The 14,253-nt window shown below is 35.7% G+C and overlaps 1 protein-coding gene across 1 annotated transcript in view; it reads left to right on the top strand.

Annotated features, from left to right (window-relative positions):
• Positions 1–2,479: 2,479 nt before the first annotated feature.
• Positions 2,480–14,253, top strand: part of LOC123525574 (syntaxin-12-like) — a 28,757-nt gene continuing 16,983 nt past the window's right edge. The window contains exons 1-7 of the mRNA XM_045304719.2: positions 2,480–2,899; positions 5,711–5,779; positions 6,577–6,646; positions 8,181–8,274; positions 8,738–8,878; positions 10,315–10,355; positions 12,517–12,601. Of these exons, the coding sequence (XP_045160654.2) occupies positions 2,839–2,899; positions 5,711–5,779; positions 6,577–6,646; positions 8,181–8,274; positions 8,738–8,878; positions 10,315–10,355; positions 12,517–12,601 (561 nt within the window). The 5' untranslated portion in view covers positions 2,480–2,838. The remainder of the gene's footprint in view (positions 2,900–5,710; positions 5,780–6,576; positions 6,647–8,180; positions 8,275–8,737; positions 8,879–10,314; positions 10,356–12,516; positions 12,602–14,253) is intronic.

The raw sequence follows: 14,253 nt of genomic DNA, 5'->3' as shown, positions 1-14,253 counted from the left end.
ATTATACTGTCTAACAATACAGCTCAGAGCACCTGCACGACCCTTAAAGAAATGTTATCTATTCTATCCGGAAGCCTGTGGAAATTTTTTATCCACAGGTCAATAAATCAGCTGTTAAATGACTTTCTCTCTAGATAAACAAGAACAGGAACTGTAGATGAAATAAATACCGGCCACAGGCCGGAAAAAATGTCAGCGAAACCGTAAGTGTCCTGCTTTAAAGAAATTTCGGAATGGTGAAGAAGTATTTTGAAATCTGAGTATGTGAAACATTTATATATTATTCTTGCGCGTGTATTCTGTACATATATTTTGCACATGTATTTTATGTGTTAATTTCTTCAAATCTTACTTTTAGGACTTCAGATTATCCAAATGGTTTCCATTTTAATGCTAGCTGTAAATGATTGACTTGTTACTAAGTGTTAGTGGTAACATTGAATAACTTTTCACTTTATTGGTGTTGCACATTTCGTAAACATTTATGACCAGACAGTAATTCCGAGTGTGTCTAACGTTTTTTTGTTGTTTTTTTTTTGTTTTTTTATACATTCACAAGTTCTTTTTTACCTTAAATTCATAAAGTAGAAAGCTAGTAAAGTGAAGTGAACTCGTTCATTTGCTGCACAATAAAAACTACCTTGTACTTTACATAATTCATAAGTATTACCTCAAGTGTTTTATTCGTGTATGAGCTAACATTTTCTTATAATTAAGACTTTTTTTCAATTTCCAAAAGCATAATGGGAAACAACCGGCAAACGAAAACATGGAGTTTATTATTGTTTTTGTTTTACAGCAAAACATACTGAAATACTTGTGAAACTTTCAACAGATTTTAAAATAGGTGTTGATACGAAATTCAATATTTTGAATATATTCTATGCATAGAAAATGCTTGACAATTGTGGATGTTCGTTTGCATGACTATTTGTTTTCTATCATATGATCTAAATCAGTTAGTGTGCTCACTTTTTGCTTATTTTTATACCCGTGCCAACAAATGTTACGGTATGTTATCGTTTGAACATTAGTAATGTAGTCATCAGCATACGTGTTGCTATGTGTCTGCATTAAGTATTATGTTTCCGTATTTATTCAAGATTTATCAGATAAACGAAGTGATATCCTGACTTCCTGACTAATTTGAATGCCTAATGTACATATATAATGGGATCCGAAACAGAAACAGAAATCTTGATTTAAGCGAAGTATTTAAGGATGGAAATTTTAAGAAAATAGTTTTCCTCTTTGTATAGTATAATAGTTGTAAGAAAATTATCTGTTTGTTCCAGTATCAAAAGCGTGTTGTCAAAGCTGTTTCTCCACTTTTATTAAAGATTTTGTCAGTTTGTATAAGGATGACACCTTTCCCATTATCACAGCTAATAAAAAATATATGCTTTCCGTAATTTACACCATTTGCAGCCACACGTATAATCTTTGATCACAGCTTGGTCTGATGCAACTTGATACTGGATAATTCTTAAAGTACATCAGGACTGAGCTGTATCGCTATTCCGTTTTTTGGTATGTTTTCGTCGGATCCTCAATATTTTTTCTTGACGCTTTGTCTACTGAAAAATCAATGACTTCTTTGTTATTTTGTTGGTGATTTTTTTATAGTACAAGACAATTACATTCTGTTACGCTTGAGTAAGTAAAGATGTACTTGACTAGAAACAAAAAAATATATATATATATACATCACTGGGTTAAGAGTGGGGTAAGGTACGCACCATAAACCGGTTATAACTCCCAGTGGTGTTTTGCAACTGGTATTTCAAACAGTTTTCGTTCGCACTGTCTATCTGTATTACTGTGTCTTGTATCTTGTTTGTGTAAATGTTAATCATGTAGAAATCGGTTGTTCAGAACAATAGTTTTTAAACTTACCTAGGATTGCAATGGTTAGGGCTACAAGCATAATAGAACAGTGGTAGTCGACTAACGAAATAACGTTTTTAATTCTTTATCAGGCTAGAAGATTCATGCATTCGTGTTTTATCTCTTCTGCGTCGAAAGTAATAAAAAAGGTTAGCTCAATATATTAATTGTTTGCATGAAGAGTGGTGGATACCTAATATAAATAAGCACAAAAAATGAAGCTTTCAGAATATAATTATCGTCATGTTATAGTTGGTAAAAGTTTAATACCGAGTTTTGAAATTTTAAGCTTTAGTATAAAGAACATTCACTTGGTGTATCACTACGCTATTATTCCGCCAACCTATTTGGAAACGCTCCATAATTAGAAAATTAAAAAAAAGTAATTAGAAAGAACTAACTTAAAACGAAAAGGCTATATACTCTCGATTAAAGTCAACTACAATTCTAACTCTTAAATTGAAGTAGTATACTTTACAGCGTAAAGTTTTCATGTATCAATTATATACAGACTTACAGTCAATTTAACTGCAGTGTTAGTTTAATAGCGAACGAAATACAATTTGTTAGCAGTGATAATCACTAAGTTGCACAGAAGGTGAAGTACTTGTAGTACTAATATCCGTAGACTCTTCACTTCATGGTTACTATCTGTACGTATTATACACAAAATCAATATGAAATAATGAATTACAATTATTGTATGACTTGATATGGAAAATGAGGAACAAGATACTGACACTTTAAGTTACATTAATCATGATCAACATATAAATATATGAAAGTAACTGTATCTATCTCATTGTTAAGTTTTTACCATTGTTTATTGTGTTAAATAACTTTTATTCTTAATGACAATTTAAAATAGAACAATGTTAACACATATCGGTCATCGTTAAGTGCATACATGTTTCATTCAATATATTTGTGCATTTTGTGACATAAATCGTGATGGCAGTTGTAGTAGGAAAAGGATCCTTCAGAGGTTTTGCAGACAGTACTCGATCAACAGGTAGGTCAATCTTTCAAAATCATTTATAGATAGGTAAATATCCGTTTTTCGAAAAACGTGTGTGAAATTAAAGCCTACATAGATCTAATAGAGTTAGAGATCGGGAGCATGTAAAACCATGAATTCGTTCCACGAAAAATATAAGAACACCATTTTTAACATTGCGAACGTCAAAGATCCGTCCCATTAAATCAAGGAACCTTGAAAAAGTATTAAAAGATTCACCTGGAGGGGATAACTTTTATTTACACTCTCCCGTGTCTTTGGAACATGGTGGGAATAAGAGTGAGGTTGGGTGCGCACCATAAACCGGTTTAAGCTCCCCAGTGGTGTTTTTGCCACTGACCCTTCCAAGGCGTCGCCCCACTGTGTTCCTTTGTTTGTTCGTTTTGTCCTAACGTGTTGGCTTTGTGTGTGTGTGCGCGTGTGTGTGTGTGTGTGTTTGTGGTGTACGCGTCTGCGTGCTGTGGGTTTCGTTTTTGGAGGCTGCGTTTTTGGTACGTGGCATTCCCTGTTTGATATTTGTCTTTGTTAATCCCCCGCCGTGGCGGAGGGATTATAGGAATGGTCTGCGTCCGTCCGTCCTTCCGTCCTTCCGTCCGTAACAAATTCGTGTCCGGTCCATATCTCCTAAACCCCTTGAAGGATTTTCATGAAACTTGGGTCAAATGATCACCTCATCAAGACGATGTGCAGAACCCATGAGTCAGCCTTGTCGGTTCAAGGTCAAGGTCACAACTCAAGGTCAAAGGTTTGAGCCTGCCATTTTGTGTCCGCTCTATATCTCCTAAACCCCTTGAAGGAATTTTATAAAACTTGGGTCAAATGATCACCTCATCAAGACGATGTGCAGAACCCATGAGTCAGCCATGCTGGCTCAAGGTCAAGGTCACAACTCAATGTCAAAGGTTTGAGCCTTCCATTTTGTGTCCGCTCTATATCTCTTAAACCCCTTGAAGGATTTTCATCAAACTTGGGTCAAACGATCACCTCATCAAGACGATGTGCAGAACTTATGAGTCAGCCATGTCAGCTCAAGGTCAAGGTCACAACTGAAGGTCAAAGGTTTGAACCTTCCATTTCGTGTCCTAATCCCCTTGAAGGAATTTTATAAAACCTGGGTCAAATGATTACCTCATCAAGATGATGTGCAGAAATTATGAGTCAACCATGCCAGCTCAAGGTCAAGGTCACAACTAAGGGTCGAAGGTTTGAGCCTTCCATTTGGTGTCCACTCTGTATCTCCTGAACCACTTGAAGGATTTTCATCAAACTTTTGTCAAATGATCACCTCATCAAGAACTCATGAGTCAGCCATGTCAACTCAAGGTCAAGGTCACAACTGAAGGTCAAAGGTTTCAGCTCTGTATCTCCTAAACCCCTTGAAGGATTTTCATGAAACTTTGGTCAAATGATCACCTCATCAAGACGTTGTGCAGAATTCATGAGTCAGCCGTGTCAGTTCAAGGTCAAGGTCACAGCTAAAATCAAAGGTTTTACCCTTTCACTATCCATAGCAGTGGAGGGGGATTTAGCTGTCTTTCAGACTGCCTTGTTTTTTTTACATTAAGGATCCTTGAAAACAAGTATTATGTAGTATAAAGTGTTTTCATGTACATAATCTTGTAAGCATACCTTTCAGTTGTAAAGAAAATGATGAACGATTGTGATTCAACAAATTCTGTCACTAATGGTCTTCCATAGAAACCATTGTAACAGCGCTGGAGTTTCATGTGTTACCTCAACATACCTAGAATATTGATTTGACCAAGTTATCCATTGTTGAATTATGCACACTTATACATAGTGGTATTTCAATGATGTAATGAAAACGATAAAAAAGTAGAAAACATTACAGCCCGGGTTTTTTTTGCGGACATCTACAAACGATATAGTTTCTAAAAAAATCAAGGGGGTCAAAATAGTGTTGTCGCATGAAGAAAAGAAAACATAAGGGGTTTATTGAAAGAAGTTGATCTACATACTATTTACCCCAGTAGTTCACACTATAGGTATAGCGTTCAATTATATTTTGACTATTTGAAATTTTAAAAAGAAAAATAGCTACATGGGTTCCCGATCTGTTCACACTAGACCAAAAGTTTAAGCGTTGAGATTACACGAAAATCTCCGAGATGCTTTCTGGGGTTATAAACTTATTTGAACCTCTAGCAATATAAAAGCAAGCAATGCCTGAGAAAAGTCAGGCAAGTCCGTTCATTGCAAAAAATGGCAAAAATGCCAAGAGAGTTTTATATACCTGGTCCACTTTCTTCGTTCTAGTGACCCCGTTGTCCTTTGAAAGAGGGTAAACCCATCAAAGGCAAGCTCTACGAAAAAGTACTTAAAATTCTATCAAAATGAACATCCAGATAAAGGTTTGAAAGACGAACAATGTGTCTGTCTTCAAAAGTTAAATGGAATCTTTCTCAGAATGAGAGATGAGCATCCACCTCGTTCTCCTGATCTAAATTCCTGACTTTTTTCCCTACTAAAGAAAATGCTAGGTATGTAAACACTATGCCAGAAGAAGTGTCCTTGGTTTTGCAATTATTCATTTTCTCAACAGTATACCAAGGGGAGACTACTTTGCAGCTTTAAGGTCATGAATAACAAGACTTAAAAAGTGTTTAGTGCGAATACTTTGAATGGATGTTTATCTGATTGATAATTTAGGCATTCGGCGACCAATGACATAATTTATTGAATCAACCTCGTAAACAAATTATTTTGTATTGATAAAGTGAATTGTTTAGATTATTATGATTATCGGCAATTATCATGCTATTAAGCTTATATTTGATTTTATAGATGAGAAGAAAGCAGAATGGACACCCGAACAACACATAAGCAACAACCTACAGGCTATATCTCGCAATAGTAAGAAAGAACAGACATATTTATTTTTTACAATACTATTTATTAGTTACAAAAAAACATTGTCTGCTCGTACAAAATAGTGAAAACTTAAAACTTTGTTGAAATCATGGTCCAGTGTTCGTACATATGTCAAGCATTTTAAAGTGACATGGAGCTTTGTGCTATACACAAGGTCGTTTGCCAGTATATGCATAGATAAAATTTACAGAGCAAGTAAAAGAAGAATTGTGTTGGAAATATACATTTAATCGTTTATTTTAAACAAAGAAACATATCTAGAAATCCTCTTATTCTTGTTTCGACAAATTCAGTATATAATTACACCGAGCAGCGGTGGCCTGATGGATAAGGCTCCCGTCCCGCGATCGAGAAGTCAAAGGTTGAAGGCCTGTTAGAGGCATATCTTGTTACTGAACAGAGACCAGTTGGTGAGCCGCAAGCTACTAAAATAATGGTTACCGATTGCCTACCTGCCTGGTGCCTGGCATCAAAAAAACCCTTTCAGTAGGGGTGACACTATAATACAAAGACACACTTCACAACTTGTAATTTACTATACCAATGATTTTAGGGCACAACCTAATATGAACCTTAATCTTAAACAAAAATAGCATCTGATATAAAACTTTATTTTTAACTACACCCAAAAACCGTCTTTCCGTAATTTAATCTCTTGTATTCTCCAATTCAGTTCTGTATAAAGTCAAATATATAGCAGTATAAAATATATCATTTGGAAGTGTGGGACTTCTGGCAGTGTAGATAGATAATTAAAAAGATGTTTCTTTCTGTTCTAGCACAACAACTGAAGAAAATGGTTGATAGCATTGGAACATCCATGGACTCGCGAGATCTAAGGAGAAAATTGTAAGTAATCATGTTGCCACATACGCCTAGCTTGAAACTATAAACTTGGGTAAAATTTATATTTGTATAAAACGTTTTACAATTAGACAACAAAATCAGTAAAATCGACAGGAAATATTAGCAAAATGCCTAATGATATTTATTTTTAAAAGATTTGTCCTTTGAAAAGTAAAGTGTACAGCTGTATGTTAACAAGCGAACAGCAAAGGCCAGTTACGTATTTATATTGCATAAAATTAGGTAACAGCAACGTTTGTAAACAATAAAATCTGTAAAGCATAGAATGCAACCAAGCAAGATTATAGCAGACTCGGTATGGTAGAGTTAATGGAAAGTGCAACATTTCTCACGCCCCGCTAGCACCGGCTTAGCGGAATTCTGGTAGTAATACATGTTTTACATGGGCTCCGTGATCCCAAAGAACCAGAAAATATTACAACCCTGAATCCAAGTAAGGGAAGACTATTTACGGCCGTAACACGGCACTTAGACACTGCTGTTGTGATAGTCAATTAACTTTGTAAAAAAATCATTTGGAAGCATACAATGCAACCAAGCTTACTAAAATCAGACTCGGTTCAACCGAGTCATTTTTATCTGAACGCAAACAAATATTAAGCTAGGACTGGGTAGTTTGTAGCTTTAAATATTTAAAGCAAGGGCATATAGGTACACTAGCTGTTTCCAAAGAATCTTGTAGTCCGATCACCTATGTAATTCTTGTTTGACCAGAAGTGTCTTGTACTCGCACAAAGGACATGAACTTTCTGCTGGAAAAATCTAATTCATTTTTTTAATTTTTAACTAACAAAACATCAAATACCTCGATAGTTTCTTTTTGTTTCCCTCATGACTCTTCTAGATTCGTAAAAAAGTTACTATAGAAACATAACATTACGCTGCAGATGATGAAGCAAAAGGTCTGACGTTGACGTTAGCCTTTATAACGTCATAATGTTTTTTCCTTTATAGACGTACATTTCCAGCGTTTTGTTCAAATACCTGTATGTACGAAATTTGCATGTAGAAAATTATTTGTATGATTGTACTTTCACTTAAATGACATGCAAGAAAAAGTTTATATCATTAGTTGTTGCTGGTGCGGACTACTCTACGAAGTCTCCTTTCCGCTTTTGCATTAACAGTTATCATCGATTTGGATATTCCAGTCAGCACTTGTAACCTGTGAAAAAATCAACCAGTCTGTAACAGTGTAAGGTTGTTTCTGGTGGTTACGCCAATACTTCCAAACGTCTGCTTCCACCCCGAAGCGACTCAATCGAAGCGGGCGCTCTACCACTAGGCTTCCGTGGCGGTTCTTGTTTGAGTGTACATTACCTGTCAGTACTAATGTGTTTGGTGTCACCAACACTGTTTTTTATAAAATTAGTACATGTACCTGGTTTCCTAAACATTGCCTGTAGAAATGTGATCCAACTGTACAGCTAAATCAGAAGACAGTGCGATGAGTATATTGTGCTCTTATTTACCATTCTTTCATATTTAATGGCAGCTCGTTTCTTTTAATATACAGAGGTGTACTACAGTCAGAAACAAATGAACTAACGAAACATACAAATCTAGCGATAAAGAAGTATGAGGATGACCCTTCCTTTGATGACGCTCAGGTATAATTCTTTTTGCTGTAAAATCTATCCTAAAGATTACCTGTGTTAATGAGATCATCCGAATTTAAGGACAAATGTCACTAGGTCCCGTGAAGGACACCTTATAAAGAAGATCTTTAGGTTGTGCCACGAGTAGAATTTTATACAGGTTTGACTGTATATATATATGCTATATTCGCAACACATTTAAACAACTGTATATGTTGCTTCATCTGCCATCAGACATGAAAAATTTTAATATTTCATGCTATTGTAATCATTATTTTCAAAAAGAACATTTCCGGCAAAATAGCGATTGATATTTCTGTAATAACTGAAGTTAGCTTTGCTCGTTTTAAAAGTCTATTAATCGTTTTTTGAACGTTTAATAATAAAAAAATGCACTGCAGATTCAAATCTCAAATAGACGATACGTGGTATGGAAATAGGTTGTGTAGTTTTTTTCTATATTTTAATGTTCAAGCTAAAGGAAAGGACAATTCAACACAGAAGATTCAAAGAAAGCTTTCACGACATACTAAAGGAATACAACGATCTGCAGAAAATAATTCGAGCTAAAGAACGAGAAAGTCTGCGAAAGTCACTTATGAAATCAGGATGTTATGTAAGTTTAAACTAATACCAGGATTAACAGTTACACTAATATGCTGGATAACGCAGCATGCTTTACTTTCATGTTGAAATATTCAATAATATGAACATATGTAATATTCATATTATATGTACATTGTATATATATATTGACAAAAATACTTGTAATAACCATGTACTGCATCTTGATACATGTTTTTACTCTTTGCAATTTAGTGGCCTGATACGGGATTTACGCTGTCAAGTAGATCCATTTTACTTTCGCCTGATTTGAATTTTCGAGACAGCGTGTATCCTATTTTGGTTTCGTATTTTTTAATTTGGACATCACATATGTAGTTTTAAACAAAATATGTATCCTGAAAACTACTCTGTCATTCAGAATTTAGATAATAAATAATAGCCGGGCAACAATACACTAACACTAAGAGGTAACTGATAAAGAATGACTACTAGCAAACTTGGGAGGATAGGTAGGGGATGGGGTGGTATGTAAACCAAGATAGCTTCTTACAGTGCATACTGGAATTGTTCGAGTTAACACAGCCAAAACTCATTTATATATAGGTTATTCAGAAACACTAAGAACGTTATATTCCATCCTTTATAAAATCATCAGATTTCGCAATGTCGGAAATGTCTTCCAATGGCTTTCCTTTCATCCTGTAGGTAGTTTAATCTTACAACAACTGTTGAGTAACGAAACATTTCATTCCTATAATTAACCATGACTAGGTTTCTTAACATGAATTCACCACCATTCACATTAAGGTCCATATAGAGTAGGTCGCTCTTCTGCTCCCGCTTCTTATGGCTATTTTCACAAACGTGAGAGGACGGGTACGGTAATAAAACACTAAATTAACTCCAGGAAGAGATATCTAAAGCTTAAGCACTGGTCCAATTACGCCAGTGATGCGACAGCCATTCAACAACTTCATACCGGAAAAATAACTGACAGAGATGTCTGAAATATTTTGAGTCAGTGGGTGACATTTTTTACCAAAGGAAATGCAAGAATCTTGTGTAAGCGTAGTCATTCTGATTAATGAGCCGCACCATGAGAAAACAAAATAGTGCGTTTGCGCGCAGTCTGGACTGGATCCATGCTATTCGCTTTCAAACCCTATTGCAATTAGAAAAACCGTTAGTGGACAGCCATGGATCCTGACCAGACTGCGCGGATACGCAGGCTGGTCTGGATCCATGCTGCAAACGCACTATGTTGGTTTTCTCTTGGTGCGGCTCATTTCAAAAGAGAAATTATTTTCTTTTTATTTTTAACAAGATAATTTTATTCGTATAATGAAAAGCTGACAACCTATTTAAGGTATTAATATATTGCGTTGTGACATATTATTATTTGGCATATAATCTTTGAAAGTATTTTTGTTAAAATTAGTAGATTTATATTTTCAAATTCAAACGAAGTGAAATTATTTTTTTCAGGACATTGATATTGATGAAAGAGGAGAGTTGATAAAGGATGGGTAATTAAAAGCAATTTCACAATCTGACTAAAGTGCTTGATCTTCTAAACGAAGATCTGAGAACGACCCATTCACATTCGTCTTCTGTATATTTTGGATTTCCATTATTGCTATTTTTATGTTATCCAATCAGACGACTTGTTCGATTGTCAAAGAGTAAAAAAAATATACAGTTATTCCAGGACTCGAACCCGGGACCCCTCGCTTACAAAGCAAGTGGCCTACCGACTGAGCTAACCGGCTATTTGATACATTACGACATAAGAATTGTAAATATCAAAAGTCAATGCTACAGGTAGATTTGCAAGATGTTGTAAGCTAGGCTCTGATTGGCTAGTAAAAGGGCCGTCAGAACGAGGCAATGAATAGGTCGTTTTCAGATCCTATGCGTAGCGTAATAGGAGATGTACTTTAGTCAGATTGAGCAATTTCATATCTAAAAATGTGTTTAATACTTTGGTGTAAACAATATTTTTTTATTCATATATATCTACAACATGAAACGCTACATAATTAGAGCATGAAGGATTGAGCGGAAGCTAAGCTTATTTGAAACTCTCTCCTAAATACTTTATAACCCCAGTATATATGGGTTATATTGGAGTCATGTAGGTCCGCCCGTTGATTCGTCCGTTCGTTCAATATCTTCTGAACCACTTTAAAGAAGTTTTTAAATCTGGAACAAATTGTAAAGCTCATCAAGAAAATGTACAATGTAAAAAACAAGTCACTTGGTTAAAAGTTGGAGGTCAAAAGTCAAATAGGATCGCATGCCCATTATTTTGTTAACCTTACCAAGACGACGCGCAGAGCAAATAAACTCGGTCATTAAGTTCAAGGTCAAGGTTACATTTACAGGTCAAAGCTCAATTAGATTTAAACTTAATTTAGCGTCCACAGCATATTTTCTTAACTACTGGAAGAATTATATAAAACTAGAATGAATTGTGAGCCGCAACATGCAGCGTGCACAACCCACGTCACTAGGTTCAAGATCACACTTGAAGATTAAAAATCATGCTCACAATATTCTACTGTCACCTACTTTTGTCATTGTCTGATGACTATAAAGTGGATTTGATTTAAATGTTGTTTTTTTTCTCAAGAACGAAGGAAATATCAGAATGTCTGACAGTCTATTTTTTTTCTAGACTGGTTGAGTATCGCAAATTATATTAAAGATTCAATTCAAACTTTACTTATAGATGTATTGTTATAAACTCTCAGACTACCTAGTTAGCCTACAATCAGTATTTCCATGTAAATGTTTTACAGAGGTATCATCTTTTACACAAAGCCTGCATGAAATGGAGATAATATGTTATTTAAACATTGCCTCTATGCTTCAGTCTATTTGCCATCTGAGAAATGTAAGCTTTCATAGCATCCATCAGCTTTTAAGTTTTAATAACTGGCGAATTAATTATGTCTCCCCAATAGAATGGGGAGACATATTGTTTTTACCTTCGCCGTGTGTCTGTCTTTCTTTCCGTCCGCCCGACCGCATTAAGCTTGTCCGGATTTTGATGAAACTTCACAGGAGCTATCAGTACAAAGACCTAGATTTGCACAAATGGTTGAAAGACCTAAAAATAGAAAAAATAGTCCGGCTTCCACAGGTGACTCTGCTGGTCGGATTTCGACGAAACTTCACAGGAGTGATCAGTACCAAGCCTAGTTTTGCATGTCGCCGACACGTTCCGCTTCGTTGAACAAAATGGCCTTAATAGCTAAAGATAGAAAAATCTTGTATGGCTTTCACAGGTCAAACTGCTGGCCGTATTTCGACGAAACGACACAGGAGTGATCAGTACTAAGCCTAGTTGTGCATATCGCCAACACGTTCCGCTTCGCTGCACGAAATGGCCGTCTGAGATAAAGATTTCACAGGTCAAACTGCTGGACAGATTTCGACGTAACTTCACAGGGTTGATAAATACTAAGCCTAGTTCTGCAGATCGCCCACATAGTTTTTCGCCTTCACCTTCATGTATCAAAACCGTCAAAACCAACTGCAACTTATGTTTTGACTTTCGCCCTGCATACCAACAAACATGCCCCTCTTCCACCCTTAGAATACATAATGGGGAGGTTTTTTTTGACAAAACAGCTTCGAGTATTTGATCTTTATTAATTCATTTTATGTTTTGATTTAATATAGTGAGCATATTCAAGTAGAAGCTATTCAAGCTGAAATTGATTTGGACCTGATCAAGGAACGGGAACAGGACTTGAAACAATTAGAGGTCAGTTTTTCTTTCAAAAATTTTGTTTTTGTATTAGAAAAGTTGGAACATTTTGCTTGTAAGTATAATGACAAGATCCGTGAAGTTAGCAGTGGTTTAGACATTAGACATTCAGATACACATTCAAAACGAATGCATATCTGATAGACATTACACATTTGGATAGACAATCAAAAAAATCAAAGCAAATGCATATCTGATAGACATTAGACATTCGGATAGACATTCGAAAGATTCAAGTCGAATGCATATCTGATAGACATTAGACATTCGGATACATTCGAAAGATTCAAGTGGAATGCGTATGTGATAGACATTAGACATTCGAAAAAAAGCGAATGCATATCTGATAGACATTAGACATTTGCACAGACATTCGAAAGAATCAAAACAAATGCATTTCTGATAGACATTAGACATTCGGATAGACATTCGAAAAAATCAAGTCGAATGCATATCCGATAGACATAAGACATTCCGATAGACATTCGAAAAAATCAAGGCGAATGCCTATCTGAATGACATTAGATATTCGGATAGACATTCGAAATATTCAAGTCGAATGCATATCTGATAGACATTAGACATTCGGATAGACATTCGAAAAACTCAAAGCGAATGCATATCTGATAGACATTAGACATCCGGATAGACATTCGAAAGATTCAAGTCGAATGCATATCTGGTAGACATTAGACGTTCGGATAGACATTCGAAAAAATCAAAGCGAATGCGTATCTGATAGACATTAGACATTCGGATAGACATTCGAAAGATTCAAGTCGAATGCATATCTGATAGACATTAAACGTTCGGATAGACATTCGAAAAAATCAAAGCGAATGCATATCTGATAGACATTAGACATTCGGATAGACATTCGAAAGATTCAAGTCGAATGCATATCTGATAGACATTAGACATTTGGATACACATTCGAAAGATTCAAGTCGAATGCATATCTGATAGACATTAGACATTCGGATAGACATTCGAAATATTCTGTCAGGATACGAGTTATATGACCCAGGGAAGTGCATACGCCTTTAGTATCTTGAACAATGAAATGGGTCCTATCGCTAAGGTGACTATGTCTTAGACTAGCTGACAAACGATGTAGAATGTCCTTTGTTAAAACGTAAAGCTGGCGAGACCAAATATCTCGTATATAAAATTTTCCTCTGGCTACCTTGCCTAAATGATTCGTGTACCAATGATTTGTAAATGATTTCAGTTGTAAGTTAGATAATTTCAGGGATCAGGCAAAAATCATTCAAAATTTCAACTATCAATCTTCAACTCAAAATCAGCAGCTTAAACTCCTATAGGCTAGAGATACTATACTTGACTGGTCTTTGTGTCGAAGTTCCCTTCAGACAATGTCTTTGAACAACAACGTACAAGTCCTATCGTATAGATGCTCAGCTTATGTTCTTTTAATTAAAGCTGCAACTCTCTAAGACTGCCCTGACTCCTGGATGCTCAGCGCCTATATGCTATCACTTATAGCATTCAACTACCATATAGGTATAACCCTGATGCCTTGGCTGTACTTCGCCAATAATGTTGAACTGTCTATAAGCTGGAACTCTCCTACTATCTCAGTAGATTACCAAACTCTGGGTCTCTGTCTCAGCTTTCCGATGCTCAGC

This window comes from Mercenaria mercenaria, chromosome 3 (genome assembly GCF_021730395.1).
Source record: "Mercenaria mercenaria strain notata chromosome 3, MADL_Memer_1, whole genome shotgun sequence".
NCBI lineage: Eukaryota > Metazoa > Mollusca > Bivalvia > Venerida > Veneridae > Mercenaria > Mercenaria mercenaria.
This window is presented reverse-complemented; position numbering and strand designations above follow the sequence as displayed.